Source organism: Rhinoderma darwinii, chromosome 4 (genome assembly GCF_050947455.1).
Source record: "Rhinoderma darwinii isolate aRhiDar2 chromosome 4, aRhiDar2.hap1, whole genome shotgun sequence".
Taxonomy (NCBI): Eukaryota; Metazoa; Chordata; class Amphibia; order Anura; family Rhinodermatidae; genus Rhinoderma; species Rhinoderma darwinii.
The window spans coordinates 376,730,416-376,752,054 of record NC_134690.1 but is presented as its reverse complement, the minus strand read 5'-3'; the positions used below and the strand labels follow the sequence as shown (position 1 = coordinate 376,752,054).

Here is a 21,639-nt window from a genome sequence, read left to right as displayed (position 1 = left end):
AACCTGATGATGTGCCATAAATGTTTATTGTGGGAAAATTCCCTTTAGTTTTTCTGAGTTTCCTTTACAGTGCATTTAAATAATAATCAGGCGCGTGCCATTTTTGAGATGTCCCTTCTGGGCCATGTCCCTTATCTAAAAAGTCAGCGGAGCTTAGCAGACGGGGCAAGGCCACTCGCAAACAGACATATTTACTATATGGCGTAAATTATAGCGCAAATCTACTCCAGCTTGTAGCTGGAGTCGATTTGACTTTCTGGCGAACAGATGAATGCCTCTTATTAAACATAGCCTTAACACATAGCCTCTTAATAAATTAGGTGCATCTTACTTCAGCAATATTTATATCAAGACTAAGGCATGAAAGTCCAGTCCTAATGAATTCTCCCCTATGTATACTTCTATTACTACTGGTTTACTAAACACATAGCAAAACGATGACAAGGTACTTACCCTTTAACCAATTCAACTACAATGAAGTCATTGCCATCCCCACTATTGTACAGAATGAGGCCATCTGGAGACGTAGTCTTGAACTGGAAGAAGAGGTGCATGGAGGTGTAGGCTTGTAGAGTGGCCAGGGCAACATAACTGGCTTTGGTCTTAAAAGTGACTGGATCTGCAATAATGTTTCTGAAACCAAATCGGGCATTCAGTTCACAGTAATCTATATCTCCATTCTTACACAAATCAATGTAGGCCATGCCATTGAACGACAAGCTCTGGAGATGGCCAATGAAATTGGAAGGCACAGCGGACAGGTAACGACGTTCAGTTATTATCCCAGTTTCAATGTTGTGGAACTCCAGACGTGTGTGATCACCAGCCATTTGACCTTAGAAAAAAAATATAAAGATGTCTTGGTTAGGTATACATCTAGCAGACAGTCAACAAGAAACATTACAATTCAACACAAAGGTAAAAAACAATTAAACTTTCCATCATAGGCAGTGGCGATGGTGAAAACTTACCGTACAATATATTGACAGTGAATTGTTTTAAAGTAAATGTCCACCCTTGATAAAAAAAAAATCATCTAAAAAGTTCTAAAATTCTGTGCTGATTCATTTATTAATAGATTTTAATAGCAGTCAGAGCTCTGTTTTTCTCACACAGAGCTCCAAATCTGCTGCATAGACATAGAGTTACAAAAATGAAATTTAGCCTGCCTGCAGGTGCCACTAGGAGGAGCTGATGAGCTTATTGCAAACTGTTTATACATGAACTCAATAATAAAACCATATGTACTAAGCTCCAAAGCTCCCCCTAATGGTGGCTACAGGCAGTTAAAACGTTATCATTTATCTCTATGTCTACACAGGGGATTTGGAGCTCTGTATAATATAAACTGAGCTCTGACTCCTATAAAGATATATTAAGAAATTAATTAGCTAAAATTTTTTACCCTAAAAATGACATTATATTAGATTTACTTTAAAGAGCGTTTCCATCCAAACAGAAAATTGCCGTATACTAATAAATAAGAGGAGCAGTTGGGTAATTATGTTTGTTTTACGTGCATTAGTCTTTTTGTTGTTGTGGATATCTTTTGAAAAGGTGACTACAGAAAGTGCAGACATATTGGTTGTCCCTTTTTAATCACCTTAAATTGATTAACCGGCTGTCATTTTGTGAGCAGCTTCTATCAATAAAAAAGTGACAATTTTAACATTATTTTCTTAGACTTTAATTTAAGTGTGACAAACAATATGGCTGCACTTTCGGTTCTCATAGAGATGTGTCCATCTTCACATTTGCTTGAATTTGGGTAAAGTGTAATTATAAACTTTCATAAAACGTTTGACATTTCATAGTGACATGTCAGAAGTTTTGATCAGTGGGGGTCCGAGTGCTGAGACCCCTATCGATCGCTGAAATGAAGCGGCAGAAGCGCTCAGGTGAATGCTGTGTCACTTCATTTCTTATTGGCCCTGCTCGGCTTTCCGAGAGAAGCAAAGCAAGTGGTGTACAGACTCATAGACTTTCTATTGAGCCCGTACACCGCTCACTCAGATTTCCGAGAAAAACAAAGCAGTACAGCGTTCACCTAAGCGCTTCTGCCACTTCATTTTAGCGATCAGTGGGGGTCTCAGTGTTCGGACCCCCACTGATCAAAACTTCTGACATGTCAAAAGTTTTATGAAAGTTTAGTTACACTTTAAAGGAAACCTGTCATCAGCATTTCACCTATTAAACCAGCAATACCTGGTGGTAGTGGGTGAAAAATCATTTCTATATAACCTATAATTGTCTTCTTAGTCGGCTCTGTAGCTTTAGTATTCAGTTTTTTAGTGTTCTCGCACTATGTTAATGAGCATAAAAGAGTCAAATCTTCGTTTGAAAAGAGTCAAATCTTTATTCCTCAAGTCTTTCCGAGTTTACTCCGCCTCCTTACTTTTGATTGACAGCTCCTCGCCTTCCCCCAGCACACAAAATCCCGCGCTGGTGCATTGATGGCCTCTTCTGGTGTGTGCGCACCAAGGGACACCGGATTATTACGATAAAAGGCGCGAAATGTTTGCAGACCGTTATTTACAGTCGGAGGAGGAGTTTAGGAGAGGGGATAACGACAATGAACTTTTGACAGCAGTGGCCAGTGAGGGATAAGTAAAGTTCAATAGGTGAAATGCTGGTGACAGGTTCCCTTTAAGGACTCCAATTTCTCATGAAACAACTTCAATACAATATTGCGACATGCTAGCTAAACCCTTGACAGGCTGCAATTCACATCACAACCACTGGGTGGCCACACATCGACACATGCAGCATAGACATCTCGTGACAAAGTATCACAAAATCATCTTTTTTTCAAAGCTGATCATCTCACGCCACACATCTCAGGATATGTTGAGATAAGTGGTAAGGTAAAGAAGGTCACATCTGTATTTGCAAAATGTCCATCTCAATAAAGCAGAAGAATGACAATATCATTGTAAGTAAATATAATCACCAAACTTTAGCTGCTGCCCTAACTCCTGATTTACTAATATATGACGTATTTAATGTTTTGGGTATAAATCTTCTTTAAGTGGTCCCTTATGACAAAGACATTATATATGTATATATATATATATATATATATATATATATACATATATATATATATATATATATATATATATATATATATATATGTATATATATATATACCACAAAATGTATTTGTATGGGTTGAAGGAACCTTATTTTTACATATTTTGTTTCAGGGCCCATGAGCATGAGGCTTCACCTCAGAACCTCACACACCTTCGTTGGTTCCTTTCCGTTAGGCTTCAGTTGTTTTTTGACGGTTAGAAAAGTGTAACATGCTGTAATATCGTATCCAGCAAAAACCTGATACTTGGCCGAAACATGAGTGCTCCATTATAACTCAATGGAGAAAATAACAGATCCATCACAACTAATCATAATGGATCTTATTGGATTAGTCAGATCCGTCATGGCTCTTATAAAAATGGAATTTGTGACGCAAGTGTGAACAGAGCCTAACAAATAAGCCTCTTATAGGTTCCTTTTATTTAAAATATCCAGCTGTTACAGATGTACCTTCCCTTACTTTCTCTCTAAATCTGACATAACCTGAGATATATGGCACTAGATGTTAAATAAAATTGGTAAAAAAAACGCATGCCTCCGACGCATGTTGTCCATCAGCCACCCGCCACCCATAGACTCCATCTTAAAAAATGTATATGTCACAGCCATCCAGTAAGAAATCTTATACGTTAAATGTTTTTTTTAAATGGGATTCTATGGATGACGGATGTCATCCATCAGAGGTATCCATCACAGCCTTTCAGTAAAAAAAACCCCTATATGTTCCACGTATACATTTTCTTAACATGGGAGTCTATGGGCGACGGCCGTCCAACTGATGCCTCTGAAGGATGCCATTCGTCAACCATCTGTCGCCCATAGACTCCCGTGTAAAAAAAAAAACATATACATTGAACATACAGGTTTTTATACTGGATGGCTGTGACGGATATCTCTCTGATGGACGCCATCCGTCATCCATAGAATCACATGCTAAAAAAAAAACAAAACGTTTTTTACTGGATGGCGCAAGATTGTATTGAATTGGTACCATGAAAAATTTTATAAATTAACGTGATTCAAGAAAAAGTAAGAGTGGACACATCTGTGAATGACAAGAAGTTAGAATTGGGAAATATACTGCGAATTATATAATGTAGTCATGTAGTAAGAAGCAAATGAATGTAAGAAAGGGAATGACACGCTTGGCAATTCTAGGTAACTCAAGTTTACATTTACTGTATAAGAATAGAAGATCTGAAGGACAGAGTCAATTTCATCAGATTCCTGCTGTGATCCTTACACCGCACGGCTGCTATCGGAGAAGAGAAATTCGATTTGTGCTTTTTATTTTCACAACAAATTGAACCACTTGAGTGTTAACATTGAAGATAGCTTTCTCTTATGTTGTGTCTCTAAACAATACATGAAGCATATGACCATGAAATCTAGAACTTTAGAGATTGTATTACCCAAAGGTTAGAAATTCTGATCTATTCCCTTCCAATAAAATGCTCTAATCCTTTCTCGAAAGCTCTACCTCAGTAGGTAGTAGTTTTATTTCATAGGCAGCTATGTCTTAGATGTAATGGAGCCAGAGAGGTTGTGTCTAATTTGTATATTTTAGGTATTTTATGTTCCCTCTGCGGGTTTCTATACATGTGAATTTTATCCCCTTGCTTGCTGAGTGGGCCGGCTGTCTATAATGTGATTTAAGAGTGTGCTGTGTGCTCCCTTTCCCCTCTCACAGCATGCAATCGTATGCACATACAGAGGAAGATTCACTGCATCTGCATCCCCCTCCTCCCCCTTCCTGTCTTCTATTGAATGTTTTACACTAAAATACTTTTTTTGGGGGGGAATGAAGAGGTTTGTAAACATTAACAGGAAACCTGCAGGCTGGAAGATGGGAACTACAGACTGAAAGAAGGTGAGGAAGATGACCCTTTCCCCTAATAAAATATTTTATAAAGATATAAAGATACACAGTCAGAAGTAAACGTTCTGACACCAGTCCAGATAAGTCTGTAAGATGTAGACTTCTTCAAATTGTTCAGTTTCTGATTTATTGTTAAATTGTAAAATTGGGTTTTTAGCTCTTTCTTTGATACAGAGAACATTTCTATGTACGCACAGAATTATTAAATAAATAAAGAAATACATTTCTGTAGCACAAGGTTGCCACTAGGTGGAGCTAGCTGAAGACAAGTATCTACAGAATCACTGAGTTTACTGCTGGTTATACACATATTCAGTTTGGGAAATGTGTATCACAATTTAAGAGGAAAGCAAAATAATTTTGCTCCTTTTAGACTTAATTTCTTTATATTTGGTTTTAACATCTCTAGACAACTTGCAAGCCTATTGTGCCTTATAATTAGACAATTGTGTATAAATTCTTGGTATCTTTCTCATTATTTTACATATTCCCTTTATGATGCTGAATAGAATTCACATTACTAATCCATAGAATATATAGAGCAACAATCACTGCTGTGTTCATGATATAGTTGATGGCCTTTTACTATTAAAACATAGTAATAATTTAATTTTAACTTAATTTTCTACACTGCAGCTGAGAATGATGGCGCTACATTAATAAATATTAGTGATTATTGTTAGAACTAAAGTCTGTGTGCATTGTTGAGCACTGGAGAAATATTGTAATATGATAGAGTTTGTCTGTTATTTGCAAGTGCACTTGACAGTTTATTTTAAGAAACTTATACTATTTTTTCTTTTCATTGATTTTACATTGCATCATGCAGTATTTACTTGTCACCTGTAGATGTCTCTGTTGCACCTACTATGAAAACATTTGATGGCAAATTGCTTGTTTGGACATCACTGACAATAGTGACATCTGCTGGCAAAGTTAAGAAATGCAATTTACAAAACTTGATTTTTAGTGACGTTTAGCATATCAGTCATGATGTTACATCTGAATATATGCCCAAAAAATAGTTGTTTTTTTTGTAAACTTTTTTTTGAAAAACAAAATATTGGCAAAAACTATTGACTATTTACTAATTAGTAAATATGGAGCTAGTATAGAAATATTGAATACTACATATTAAAATTCATATTTAGTTAAAGGGAACCCGTCACCTATCTGAGGTCATAAAGTAGTGCCATAGGCCCTGATTCCAGCAGTTTGGAATTTACTTTGTAATATTCAAGTGTTTTCATAAAATCCCTGTGTATTCATGAACTGCGCCCCCGGCCCTCCTGCTGCTGATTGACCGCAGCTCTTAATTATGGAGGACTCCTGAGCGCGAGCACATCATCGAAGCGTTCCACAGCATCGATTGCTATTTTCTCAACCTATACATTTCTGAAAAGATGGCCCCGAGAGGCCTCAGACTTTTGTTCAACTCACCTTATCCTACTGATAAGGACTTTAGTATCAATTGGTCTAACTACATCGAACACTGTAGTTTGGGTTTTATTGATCGTCTTGTTTATAAAAGATCTGAATTGTGTTTAGCGCTTGCAACCACCATTGAGGGTTTGATTGACCAATTTGAACCTTTCCTCCAACATCCTGATTTTAATAAACTTGAATCATCCACCTTAGATCATCTAAAGATCTTTGAGAAAAATGTCATTTCTAAAAAAATGCGCAAATTAACAAGAGATAGGGAAGATTACTTAAACAATGCCTTGGGAGATTGGTCCTCTGTACGTCCCACGACCACCAAATATTTTCCTCCAATCATTTCTCCTAAAATATCTAAGAAAAACCTGTCCACCTTTATATCCACAAAAAAACCCTCATTCAAGCCTTCTCAGGTTAATTTAGGATTACCCGTCATAAACATATCCAAGGTTGGCCCCTCTTTACCATCCATTGGCACCACCACTCCAATAATTATTGCAAGCCCACCCATTTCCATTCATAATGTTCTTGGACCTCAGGCAAATCAATCATCTTGTTCAAAGGTTTTAGGCATCATCCCACAGTATGCATTCAAGTCTCACGATTTGGATGCACATCTAAAACTAATCAACCTTCTACCAGATACACCCCCTGGCTCGGTTTCGGATCTTTCTATTTTCAACAATTCTATGGATCTTACAATTTGCTCCACAAACCTCTCATCTTCCTTTGAACACACTCCTGTATCCCGTGTCCATCATAGTCATGACCCTTCCACATCTGTTCCACTATTAGATGACGTTTCCTCTTTTCCTGACCAAACCATCCCCCTCAGTCCTTTTTTATATCTTCCTTGTCTACCCACCAAGCCTCCGGATTTTCCTACCACTCTGCCCTTACCCAAAAGCCCCAAATCTCAGAACATCAGTACATACTTTCAAAAAATACACAAAATAACATCAAAAAGAAAACTAGAAACAGACCTAGAGGTTGCAGAGGGGGTAGAGGTCGTTCCATGGACCCTACCCCTCTCACCCAAGAGGAAACACAGATCGACAAAATAAAAATATTCAACCTTTCCAAATACACGTTTAACCCCAATGAACTAAGCCTACTTTCCAAAGGTCTGTCCTTTTGTCCTACCGCATCTCCAGATGACTTCGAGATCTTCATGGACCTTAATAAATTTTTACGTAAAATAACTCTGTTACGTCATTTTGCCATCTGCCCCCCCACGGCCCTTACGGCTCCTCTCCCAGTAGACATCTCCATGCCTGTAAGGACCAATGTACAGCCCAAATCCTATTTTTACCCCCTCCATCACCGTGGCCCTGCAATTGAAACATTTTCCAATTTAATAAGTAATGATTTCAAAACGTTAGAACAATTTATTCCACCATCAGACAATTTATCTTACTCTCAACGTAAAGGGCTTAAAAATATACAAAAAAATCACAACATAGTGATACGATCCGCGGATAAAGGGGGAGGTATTGTGGTACAGGACCGTTTAGACTATGTTAACGAAGCTTTAAGATTACTTTGAGATACATCATTTTATGAGAAATTAAGTTCTAATCCCATTCCGAAATACGAAACAGAATACAAATCCCTCATTGATTCTGCTTTTGTTGATGATTTGTTATGTAAAAAAGAAAAACTTTTTCTAACGGTCCCTTTTCCTGCAACCCCTTTCATGTACCATCTGCCAAAGATACATAAACATCTGTCTAATCCCCCAGGCCGACCCATTATTTCAGGGATAGGGTCTTTAACCAATAATCTATCACATTATATCGATATTCATCTCCAACCCTTGGTTTTAAAATTACCTTCTTACCTAAAAGATTCAACACAGCTAATTAGAGAATTATTACAACTACAACCCTTATATAAACTATCCGATTTGAGTTTCCTTACTGCAGATGTTTCGTCGCTTTATACCAACATCCCACACACACAAGGTATGGAGGCTGTATCCTCTTTCCTTGCGCTAGATCCCCGTATTCCAAATAGGCAATTGACTTTTCTTATTGATTGTATTGATTTTATTCTAACACATAATGCTTTTACTTTTGAGGACGGTTTTTATAAACAAATTAAGGGTTGCGCAATGGGGACTCGTTTTGCACCGTCATATGCAAACCTCTACATGGGGTCCTTTGAGGATTCTTTCATCTGGAATGAACACATATTCAAAAACCATATCATTTACTATAAACGGTACATCGATGATCTGTTTTTTATCTGGAGAGGGGACATATCCGCTGCTAAAGCTTTTATTGATTATTTAAATAAAAATACATTTGGCCTTACTTTTACATACACTTATTCAGCTACTATTATTGATTTTCTGGACATAACCATTAAAAATAATGGTAACCTTTTTTCCACCAGTACCCATTTTAAGAGTGTGGATGTAAATAGTTATTTGGATTTTACAAGTGCACACCACACACCTTGGCTAAAAAATGTCCCGTTTGGACAATATCGGAGGATAAGAAAAAACTGTTCTGATGATATTAGTTTCAATAAAGAATGCAAGATTCTCAATAAAAGATTTCTAGAAAAAGGTTTTCCCAGGAGCCTAATTAAGGGTGCAGAGACAAGAGTAAGAAGTATGACCCAATCTGAATGCATTAAAGAACTAATACCGTCTAATACTACCAATGGTGAAAAAACCACAAAAAATAAATTTAACAAACAGAATGTAAATTTCATCACCTCATTTAATAAAAGTAGCAAGAGTATTTTGTCCATTTTTAGAAGGCATTGGCACGTTTTAATCAACGATCCTTTTTTAAAAACATTACTCCCCGCGAAACCCTTAATCACTTTTAGAAGATCTAAAACTTTGAAAAATCTACTAGCCCCTAGCAGGCTACATAACAACAATAAGACAGTTATGAATTCTTTAACACAAAATGGCTCTTTTTCATGTAAACATGCTAGATGTTTGTGCTGTAATAATATTGCAAAGAAATCCACGCAATTTCATTCTTTAAAAACCAATATGTATTATCCCATTCAAAGCCATTTAGACTGTGGCAGTACTTACGTTGTGTACCTCTTACAGTGTACATGCAACCTGCAGTACGTAGGTCGCACCACCCAAACGTTAAGAAACAGAATCAACAAGCATAGATTCAATGTTAAGCAAGGTTTTTTAAAACAAAGTGTGTCACGCCATTGTGCTCTTAAACATAATTGTAGTTTTACTGATTTAATTGTTACCCCGATCGAACAGATTCCTGCGGATACCCCTAATAGGTTTACTAAACTCAAACAGAGAGAGAACTTCTGGATCTTCAAACTGGAAACCCTGCACCCAAATGGCCTTAATGATCTCATAGAAACGTCCCTAGATTAAGATACTCTTGTCCCTATCATTTTCCCAACGTATACACATATTATTTCCTCCAAATTCCTTATGGTATCCCTTCCCCATGGTAATTTCATGGTTGTCTCTCTTCATTACTGCATTTTCCGCACATTGCATCTTGCGGACATGTGGTTATATATATATACATACATATTATCTCATCCTCATGTTTTTTCTAAATAATCAACCAACATATCAAGTTCTTATACCAAAAAATTTTTTTACCAATTTTATATTAACTTTATAATATTACGGTCCGCAATACACTCTCCCATCATCATCCTTTTAAGTGGTTTGGAAAACCTTTAAATACTCACTCTGCTCCGGTCCTTTCGCCCCTCTAATCCTGCGGTTTAACATCACAACGGCGGTCCTTATCTCCTTACCCCATGTGACCCATTGATGTCTAGTCCATTCATTCATAAATCAACTCCGTTTGTTTGCGGTCCACCTTGCGGCTCACCTCCCTACGTTGAACTGTTTGCGTTCCAACATTTGCGTGCCACTGGCTCCTCTCTCCCGTTGCTCCTTTCCTGCCGCTTTTGCGATCCAACATTGTGACGACAGTCCTCTCCTACACCTCATATGACTCACCAATCCCCTGTTGCTTTCCAGTCCATTCATTCACAAATCGACCCCTTTTGTTTGCGGTCCACCCTGCGGCTCAACCCATTGTGGTGAACCGCTTTGCGTTCCAACTCTGCATGTCACTGGCCATCCCTTAGTTTCTCCTTTTCCTTACAAAAATTCATCTTATGTTTTTATATGGTTTTCTTGTTTGAGATAGGTTGTAATATATTGAATATATCTAATATATTTATCAAATGTATTATATCATGTTATTACATTCGTATATTTTTATGTAACTTTTAGAATCTGTTTGTTTACATCTGACAAACGCTGTGTGTGACCTTTGACCCGCCGTTTTGGCGGTTTTTTTCATCATGTTGTTAAATCCCCCATGTATATAAAGGAGCTTTTATTGTATTGTACACATTGGCCTGATGAAGACGCCGGTCCGGCGTCGAAACGCGTAGCCTACTCCATTATCAATAAATTCCATTTATTACATCCTCTTTCAACTGACGTCCTTCCTGAGCAGCGCCGCAATTTGGTCCCATTTTCTCTCTTGGATATACTATAGAATATATAGAGCAACAATCACTGCTGTGTTCATGATATAGTTGATGGCCTTTTACTATTAAAACATAGTAATAATTTAATTTTAACTTAATTTTTTACACTGCAGCTGAGAATGATGGCGCTACATTAATAAATATTAGTGATTATTGTTAGAACTAAAGTCTGTGTGCATTGTTGAGCACTGGAGAAATATTGTAATATGATAGAGTTTGTCTGTTATTTGCAAGTGCACTTGACAGTTTATTTTAAGAAACTTATACTATTTTTTCTTTTCATTGATTTTACATTGCATCATGCAGTATTTACTTGTCACCTGTAGATGTCTCTGTTGCACCTACTATGAAAACATTTGATGGCAAATTGCTTGTTTGGACATCACTGACAATAGTGACATCTGCTGGCAAAGTTAAGAAATGCAATTTACAAAACTTGATTTTTAGTGACGTTTAGCATATCAGTCATGATGTTACATCTGAATATATGCCCAAAAAATAGTTGTTTTTTTTGTAAACTTTTTTTTGAAAAACAAAATATTGGCAAAAACTATTGACTATTTACTAATTAGTAAATATGGAGCTAGTATAGAAATATTGAATACTACATATTAAAATTCATATTTAGTTAAAGGGAACCCGTCACCTATCTGAGGTCATAAAGTAGTGCCATAGGCCCTGATTCCAGCAGTTTGGAATTTACTTTGTAATATTCAAGTGTTTTCATAAAATCCCTGTGTATTCATGAACTGCGCCCCCGGCCCTCCTGCTGCTGATTGACCGCAGCTCTTAATTATGGAGGACTCCTGAGCGCGAGCACATCATTGAGAGAATTACTGTCTCGGCTCACGCTGCAGGGGATAAACAGGGATTTTATGGAAACTAAAAAATTTAAGTGACACACCACTGGCATCAGGGTCCCTGGCACTACTTTATGCTGCCCTCAGATAGGGCAACATAAACCTGGTGACAGCCTCTTTAACATTATTTTTTTTTTTTGAATATTCCAAAGAAATAATAAAAAGAATAATAAAATAATAAAAAAAAAAGAATCAATATTGCCAGTGACTGAAACTAGGAGCTAAAAATTTTACTAATTGGGGGAAACTCACAGACTGAGAATCACTATCCTATTAATCTGGACTTCTATATTGATTGTTTGCCAGTTTATTTTGGGGTGCTAAATAAGTCTATCTCCATTTCTACTTTGCTCGTCACAGCTGTTGTGTTTATTTTATGGATAACTGTCCTAAAGTTCTGTGCTAATAGATTTCATGATATATCTTTATAAAAGATTGAACTCATTTTTCTGTTAAAGAGCTCTAACCCCCCAGTTTCCCTTCACATAGACATAGGTGATACAATTCTGACTGCTTTGCTCCACTAGGGGGAGCTCAATCAAAGCTGTATAAATATGTATGCAACATGCTCCCCCTGGTGGTTGCTGTAAGAAGCTAGAATGTAGTTTTCACCGATACAATTTTGGGGTATATGCGACTTTTTGATCACTTTTTATAAAAAAAAATTTGAGAGCTAAGGTGACCAAAAAAAAGCAATTTGCGTGTTTTATAAAAAAAAATTAGCGGGTTAAACAATGATATTGTGATAGTTCAGACTTTTACGGATTACCAGTTATGTTAACTTTTATTTTTTTTAACATTACTTTAGGGGGAAAATGGGAAAAGTTTTTTTTTAAACTTTCAATACTTTTTTTTTTATTTAACTGTGTTTTACTTTTTTTTATTAGTCCCCCTAGGAGACTTGAACCAGTGATTGTTGGATCGCTTGCATGATATACTGCAATACTAATGTGTTGCAGTATATTGTGATACGCACAGCCTCCTGTGAAGCCCTGCCGGAGGCAGAGCTTCAAAGGAGTACAAAGATGGCAGACCTGGGGGCCTTTATTAGGCCCCCAGGCTGCCATAACAACCATTGTAAATGGCCGATCGCGTCGCGTTGGGCGCGATGGCGTGTTTGAGGGGGTGCCCCCTGATTCTAACAATTTAAATGGCGCGGTCACGGTTGTCCGTGGCATTTAAGGTGTTAAACGGGCAGAATAAAAGTATAACACATCCGTCACCTGCCGAGTATGGAGCGCGCTCAGTCCGAGAGCATACTCCATACTTCCCCTCGGCAACAGCAGCATAATAGTACGTGGTATGTCGCCAAGGGGTTAAAGGGAGTCTGTCACCAGAACTTGGTTTTGAACTAGCAGTATGCTAATATAGTTACATAGTTACATAGTTAGTACGGCTGAAAAAAGACACATGTCCATCAAGTTCAACCAAGGATTTTAAATGTGTTTTCCTTCTTCCCCGGGGTGCCTGCTTTGCATAAAAAACATTGTTATTACGTTTATGCAAATTAGCATTTCGGTGCATCAGTGCATGCGCAGTAGTGCAGATTACAACGGTGGACATATTGTTTATACTGCGCATGCGCCGACTAAGATGTAGGAACGCGTGCGTGTTCGCTACGCTACGGGGCCAGACGTGAACTCGCCGTGTACGCTGCCTGGCCCATGTCAATCACAGCAAACAGGGAGGGAGGCTTGAACAGGGGAATGACGCGCTAGCATTTTGGTGCAATGGACACGCCCTCTAAATGCTAATTTGCATAAACGTAATAAGAGTGTTTTTTATGCAAAGCAGGTACCCTGGGGAACAAGGAAAACACATTTAAAATCAGGTTAGCATGAACTATATTGGCATACTGCTAGCGCAAAACCCTTTAACTCTATGGCTGTGTGAAAGGAAACAAAGGTCTGTACCACAAAAACAAAACTGTGACCCCTATAAATTATATTATTAAATATGTCAAATGTATCAGCATAGAAGTTTACCCCTACTGCATCAAGATTAAGTATGGCAATTATTTTTGTATTTTTTTGCACATAGAATGCTAACTCATCAGCAATATTATAGCATTGCCATGTGTTTCTTCCTCGCTCAGTTACATATATACCTTTTCACCCTTTCATTATGTGAAGCTGTGTCATGTGATCTCAGTCTGACCACCAAAATAGACCATGTTCCCATGTGTAGACAGGAAGTCATTTTCTCCTGTGTAATAACTTCCAGGATGACATCATCACCAATCACATCCCTCCTGGCAGCTCTGAAACCCCTCCCCTCCCCCACTAAGCTCCACCCTCCTTGTTCCTCTGTATGTCCCCTATGCATATAGTGATACTGAAGCAATGCTCTAAAGGGAGAATACCTCCATAATACAGCACGTGATGGGGCAGGCCATGGTTTACTTTCCTTATGGCCTTCTGTATCTGAATACTAATAAATGAATTGATTTCAATAGCAGCTAAGATAGATCACAATGTAGGACGACATCCACAGCTGCAGTACAGAGTACGCCGTTCACCTGCCACCGTGCACAGGTCTCTCTGAGCTTCAGAAGACAAACTCATTATACTACATAGTGCGGAGACAGTTTGATACTTTACAGCCCAATGTCTTGGGATCAGTGGTGCATTCAGGTGTATCAAAAGAAATATACAGCGTGTCCATTGCATCAGATCTATGACATATTTGTTATCTCTCTCTTTTATCCCTCCCCCGATCCTGGCAGTTTCCATTTATTAATACGTTTCAATATGTAGAAGAGATGACTAGCTTGACTATCCCTCAAAGTATGTTAATATAATAGAGTATTCCTTTTGCATATATTAATACTGAATTCTATTTCATTCTCATGATCCCTGAATATAATACAATTTTAACAGTTGCCATTTATTAACCCTTCCTTGACTGTAAATCAATATTCCCTATGGAAATGCACTACGTGAACGAAAGTGGGTGGCTAAATAGTATTTCAGCCATAGTCATTGCTAGTAGGGGTAAATAGCGCAGCATAGAGCCACGAATGACGGACAGAATTTAATGTTTCAATTTTTGGGTAAATATTTTAGGGAAGGGCTTATCCTGTTTCAGCATGAACATGCCCCTTGTGCAAAGTGAGGTCTATAAAAATGGTTTGGTGTGAAGGAACCTGGCTTACATAAAGAAGAGTATGGGCTTTTTGATTTTTAAATAGGGTCTAGTGATCATTGCAGAGATGACAAAATGCCTCCCCACCACCACATTATACTCACTTTGCCATCGTTCTCTGTGTGATGTCCTACATCACACATAAAGTGGTTAAGGGGTTAGTTATTGTAATCCTGGAGATATCCATAGAGATCTAGAGATGTTTAGATGTGGCTACATAATATTTTTGATTGTCTAGTGTGATGAAGGGGTTAATGGTAATACCCATGTGATACAGATCTCTGGTGGTGGCAACAGACAGAAAGAATTCTATCATAACAAGGTCTGTTTCTTTTGAGTGGCACCAGAGGGGTTCTGCGTATTAAGAAATGGGGGATCGGCATTACAATTTTTTGCCCTGTTTTTGAAGGTTGATTGATGAGGTGTTTGAGTGCTCACTTACTTTTGGCCAGGTTGTGTGTTTTATGGCCACCTTGTACTCTTTGTTAATAAAGGTTATCCCTATTGTACTTATTGATAATCCCACGCGGACCTCTGCTCTGGTAAGATCACCATGAGAGCCTTGCTACTGATAGACTTTCATCTTATGATTAGGTGTTTGCTAGGAAGATGCTACAATGTTTAAATAGGATCTACACTTTCATCAAACTTTTGATATGTCATAGACAAATATCAAAAATGTGGATTGGTTTACGGAGAATCCGAATGAGCGAGCGAGTACAGGACAGCGCCAGACATTACAACATATGGGAATGGGCAAATGGGGGCTCAACAAAGTGTATTTTTAGTGTGTGATATTATTTTTCAGTAGTTTGCAGACACCATTTATTGTGTTGCTTGTGAATACCTGTAGTCTTAAACATTGCCGAAGTAGAAGCGAGTATACGGCACGGAAGTAACTCCATGGTATCTGCATGTTACATCAAGGGCTGGGACAGGACCCTGCTGCTATGAATGTTCAGTGACTATGCAGAGAATGAGCAGTAAACGGCAAGCTGCTTCTGGCTACATCTGGAAGCCTTAAAAGATTTTGTTGCAAAAAAATGCTAGTAAATAAGCCATAAACACCATACAGCGGCAGGCTGACATTTATTAGCCTTGGGCATAAGTCATTTCAGAATTAATCATCTGATGGCCGGATAGCTCACACGCTCACACATTACTGCACATAGTCATTGTGTGAACGATGTCCAGACTTAATTCGTTGTGTTGTACATTTCAGTATATTGTTTAAAATGGGCCATAGAGAGTCTCAAAAATTTGAGTTCATTGCCAACTAATCAGTTTGAAGTATCAAATACCAGTCCGGCCTCAGTAATTCTTTTCCCATAATTATTATATATCCCCTATTCACAGGATAGGTGTTAAATACCTGATCGTTGGGGGTCCTGCTGCTGGTACCCCCACCAAACACGAAAACGGGCTTACCTTGCCGTTTCTGGGAGCCCCAAAGGAATGGAGCTGTAGTGTGTGGATAGGTGATCAATTATGATTATGGGGAATCCCCTTTAAAGCTTCCTAAAATGGGATAAATCATGACATCTGAAGAAGCACATAATTTATTAAAGTGGTGCATGCTGTAAGACAAATTTTGTGCATTTTGCTAGACATGTTAGACATTTTCTACTCCTTACATCACCACTTAGTTGACTTTCTTTACGCTTGTTTTTTGGCGCACATCAGCACATTTGAAGCCACATCCTCTTTCCTAAAAACTTTTGAAAGTGTCTAGTGAGGTGCAAACGTGTTCTTTTTTTAAGTAAATAAGTAATACATTTGTCTAAGTTAATTTGCTACAAAAAAGGTGCAACTCTGGCCAGAATTCTGGTGCAACAACAATAGTAAATCTGCCCTACTATATCCGCTCTAGCTAGTTTTTGCTAGTTGTCTGCTTCTGCTTCTTTCAACCATGTGATCCATTGACAACAAGGGCTCATATACCATAAAGGTAGACCATTAAACTGTTATAAGGCAGAAGGGGGAAACAAAAATTAGACCCTGTCCTGGGTGGTAAAACCCAACACCATAATGCTGGGTCCATTTTGATCTTTGCTTAGGGGCCCCCTCAGTTCTATGTACCTGTGAAGTGATCCTACATCTCAGTATAAGAGGCCCTTACAGAAGCTACCTACTGATCTGGCCAGGATTAAAAAGAACTAATAAACATCAATAGATTGTATTAACTGTGTGTAAATGCCTGCAGTTTGCATACACTTCATTCACAGTCTGGTCTCAGACCAAATGAGAACTAACTCAGGGGAGTAGCTAGGCGGGGAATTTCCCCCTCTCGGTTCAACTAGTAGGGAAGGAAGGGGGGGCACCTGGTGCTGCTGGTAACGCTGCCGCCAGTGGTGGAACTACCGCTATAGCAGCCATGGAGGCTGCTACAGGCCCGCGGCATAAGGGGCCATGTGATGCCCGGCCAATAATGTTTACAGCGTGATCTCGCAAGATCACGCTTGCTGTCATTAAGTCCCACACAAACGTTACCGAAGTGTCGGGATTGTGAATAGACATCACGTCCTGGCTGGAGGTGATGTCTATTCACTCTCAGGACACTTCACTGACTTTTACTAATGTATTGCAGTATATCATGATTCTGACAGTTTCCTTTGAAGCCCTGCCGGAGGCAGAGCTTCAAAGGAGTACTGCCATAACAACTGCTGTTACCGGCCGATCGCACCGTGGGAGGGGGGGCGCGATGGCTTGTTTCAGGGGGCGCCGCCCTGATTCTAACACTTCAATTACCACAGTTGCCATTGACCGCGGCATATAAGGTGTTAAACGGGCGGAATCATAATGATCTTTGATTCCGCCCGTTGCAGTGAGGTGTCGGCTGCGTAACAAAGCCGTCACCTGCTGTGTATGGAACGAGCTCAGCCCGTGAGCGTGCTCCATACTTCCCCTTAACCCTTATCACGTACAGTTATGTGATTTTGCATTGAGGGGTTAAAAAAACCAATGCACGTGTAACATAGACTGGCAGAGATATAGATAGATAGATAGATAGATAGATAGATAGATAGATAGATAGATAGATAGATAGATAGATAGATAGATAGATAGATAGATAGATAGATAGATAGATAAATAGATAGATAGACAGACAGACAGACAGACAGACAGACAGACAGACAGACAGACAGACAGATAGATAGATAGATAGATAGATAGATAGATAGATAGATAGATAGATAGACATGAGATAGATAGATAGATAGATAGATAGATAGACATGAGATAGATAGATAGATAGATAGATAGATAGATAGATAGATAGATAGATAGATAGATAGATAGATACAACATTATCCTATTTAGAGATTATATGCATGTGAATATTATGATCACTTCTGGACAATCAAGAAACAACATTCAGTAAAGTATTTAGCATTATTTCCTTGTGCGAATTAAACCAACCTTTTTTTCAGTTTTCTACGTGTGTGAATAATAATGTTTCAAACCCCTACATAGATCATTTCTATAGCAATAGATACAAAATCCCTTCCCAGTATCCTCACAGGAGACCCAGCACTCGACTCTGCTTTATGACGGCACACAGTTAAATTCAGTGAAAAACACAGGATAAAAAGAATGAGTCTTCGAGGATACAGAACTAAAAATAACACTGGACTGGTGCATGTGGCTACAACCCACAATCCTGTTCCCATGGTAAAAAAGATCCTGGATCATCAAAGTTCCATATTCCACTGCTCTTTGAAGATGAAAGAACGGCACTATATTCCCTGGACTACTACAAGCCTGTGAGCGACCCCACAGACTACTATGTGTTCAAACACAACAGAGCTGAAGACTTTCTCCAGATAAAATTATCTGAGACATCTAAAAAATTCAGCCAATGAAAAAAATACATGTTCATGGAGCAAGGTTCCTGCTGAAGATAGTCAGACACAGCCTGATTTTGGTCATGTATTGACTCTAATGTACTTTAAATGGGTTTTCTAGTACTTAACATTGATAGCCTAAGCTCAGCATAATCCATCAATGTCTGATTGGTGGTGGAACCCTCACCGATTAGCAGAATGAATGGGACACGGTAGATTGTATGGAGAAGCCATTGTGCCTATGTAAACAATAAAGTGGATGAAATTCATTCATTCTGCTGTGTGTATGATCATGTAATGTCCGTTCCCTTCCTGACAGCCGCAGCCACGAGTCGGCAAGCGCTGGCTCCAGCCTCCTCCTCTGGAGACGCCAGCGCTCGTGTCCACTCACCTCAGCCGGATCCCGTAGGGTGCGCGCGCACGCTTGTGACTGCTCTTAAAGGGGCAGAGCACGCACCGGACATTGTGGACGAACTTTGACACGTGAGTACCCTGGACTATAAGAGGGGTCCAGCCCCCTAGACCGATGTATGAGCATTGTCTTCCCTAGTTTGTACTTGTGATGGCCTCCTAGTGTGTTCCCTGTTCCAGTCCCTGCTCCAGTCCATGTTCCATTCCCTGTTCCTGTTCCAGTTCCTAACATTCCATACTGTCCTGGTCTAGCACCTAGCTGTGCCAAAGTCGTGCCGTGCTGCATCCACATTCTGACCTGCTTCACCTCGCCTGACGTCCGCCTGCTACCTAGTCCCAGCCGAGCCTGCCCTGCTCGTGTCTGAGCTGTCACAGGTACCTATAGAACTATAGACTCTCATCTGCTCCCTGTTGGCCAACTGCCTTACCGCCAAGGCGGTACGGCCCAGTGGGTCCACAGACCCTTCGTGACAGATCATTAACTCACTGATTATCTGGGCCACAGAAAGGACACCAATCTGGACTTGTCTATCTGCTATAAAGGGGTTTTCCAGGGACACAATTTTTTTAACTAATACTCTGTAAATATTTAACAAAGTTCCTCATATACAGTCTGTATATTAAATCTGAACACTTTTCTTCCTATTCACCCTACCTCTACCCTTCCGGAAGTTCTGCTTTTCATTGTTTTTTTTCTCAACACCGCCTCATGCACGAGAGTCATTATACACACAGTCCGTGTCGATATCTCACTGACCTACGTAACGACACAGGGCTGTTCTTTACAAATTATTCCGCCCCCCTGTGTCTTTTGACCCTCCCCACTAGTTCTCCCTTCCCCTTTAGTTTATCCTGCCTACCTGCTTTATCTGAGGTGCAGTCACAGAATCCTGTGACTGCACCTCCGATATAGTTACATAGATACATAGTTAGTACGGCTGAAAAAAGACACATGTCCATCAAGTTCAACCAAGGGATGGGAAAATGGAAGGGAAAAATCAAATGTAATCCCCATCATCCCTAAATATATGTACCCCATCATAACTGTAGATATAAAATGGTGCCGCAATTGAAGCAGAAACAAAGAATGAACGGAGTGGGCATTGAAGAGGCTGTGGACTAATAGGATGTCTCAAACCCAGGACTTCTGACGTAAACCCGGGTTTGAGGCATCCTATTGGTCCACAGCCTCCTCAATGTCCGCTCCATTCATTCTTTGCTTGTACTTCAATAGCAGCACGATTTTCTTTGCCTGCATGCTATTCTTCAATATGGAATAGCATGCACGCATAGAAAATCGTGCCACTATTGAAGCAGAAACAAAGAATGAACAGAGCGGATATTGAGGAGGCTGTGGACCAATAGGATGCCTCATACCCGGGGATTCTGACGTATACCCGGGTTTTGAGGCATATTATTGGTCCACAGTCTCCTCAGTTTCCACCCCGTTGAATTCTTTGATTATGCCTCAATGATCACCACATTTGCCTCTCATTAATAAAACTCATCAGTGCTCGTGCGCCGCCCTGCATGAATTAAAGGAAGCCACACCTTTGTAGTAAATATAAAATTCATATTCCTCATGGATAACTGACAGATACAAACCAGCATACAGCAGTCTGCATCTGAAGTCAAGCACTGAGTGGTCCCTGCAGCCATTCTTATTATCGTTACAAAACTTTTAATTGCAAAGGGAGAATTTTTAGAATTTCTTAATACGGGATATCGGCCTTTCTGATTGAGAGCTCCAATTTGTATAGCCATAGATTTAAATGATAAAATACTGGTTGCTTTTATCCACCACTAGATGGAGCTCTTACTAAAAAAAAACAGAGATTTGACTACTATAAAGATATATTAACCCCTTGCCGCTGCAGCCATTTTTGGGTTTTTCATTTATGTTTTTCACTCCCCACATTTCAAAAGGCATATCTGTTTAATTTTTCTGTCACTAAAGCTGTATGTTTTTTTGCGGGGCGAGTTGTAGTTCTTCATGGCACCATTTATTATACCATATAATGTTCTAGGAAACTGAATGAAAATTCTTGGTGTGGTAGAATGGGAAAAAAAATGTGATTCCTTCATTGTTTTTTCTGTTCAGTTTTTAAGGCATTAACCATGCAATAAAAATGACATGTTACCATTATTCTGTGGGTCAATATGATTACAGTGATTCCAAATTTATATATTTTTTTATGTTTTAAAAAAAATGAATTGTCAAATAAATATTTGTTTTGTGTCGCCAAACTCTGAGAGCCATAACTTTTTCCTTTTTTTTCGTCGATTAGGTGGTGTGAGGGCATACTTTTTGCTCTAGAAGGCTTATTAGGAGTAGAAAAATGGCACACCTAGTGGCCTTCATTAGGCCTCCAGGATGCCATGACAAACATCGGTAGCCCGTAATTGCATCGCAGGGTGGGAGCAATGGGACTTCGGACGGAGTCGT

At 39.1% G+C, this 21,639-nt stretch overlaps 1 protein-coding gene across 12 annotated transcripts in view; it reads right to left on the bottom strand.

Moving 5' to 3' along the window:
- The window catches only part of NRXN1 (neurexin 1), a 1,175,924-nt gene that overhangs the window by 547,474 nt on the left and 606,811 nt on the right, over window positions 1-21,639 (bottom strand). For all 12 annotated transcript variants that reach the window (XM_075863167.1, XM_075863168.1, XM_075863178.1 and 9 more), the window contains one exon: window positions 454-835. In XM_075863167.1, the coding sequence (XP_075719282.1) occupies window positions 454-835 (382 nt within the window). The remainder of the gene's footprint in view (window positions 1-453; window positions 836-21,639) is intronic.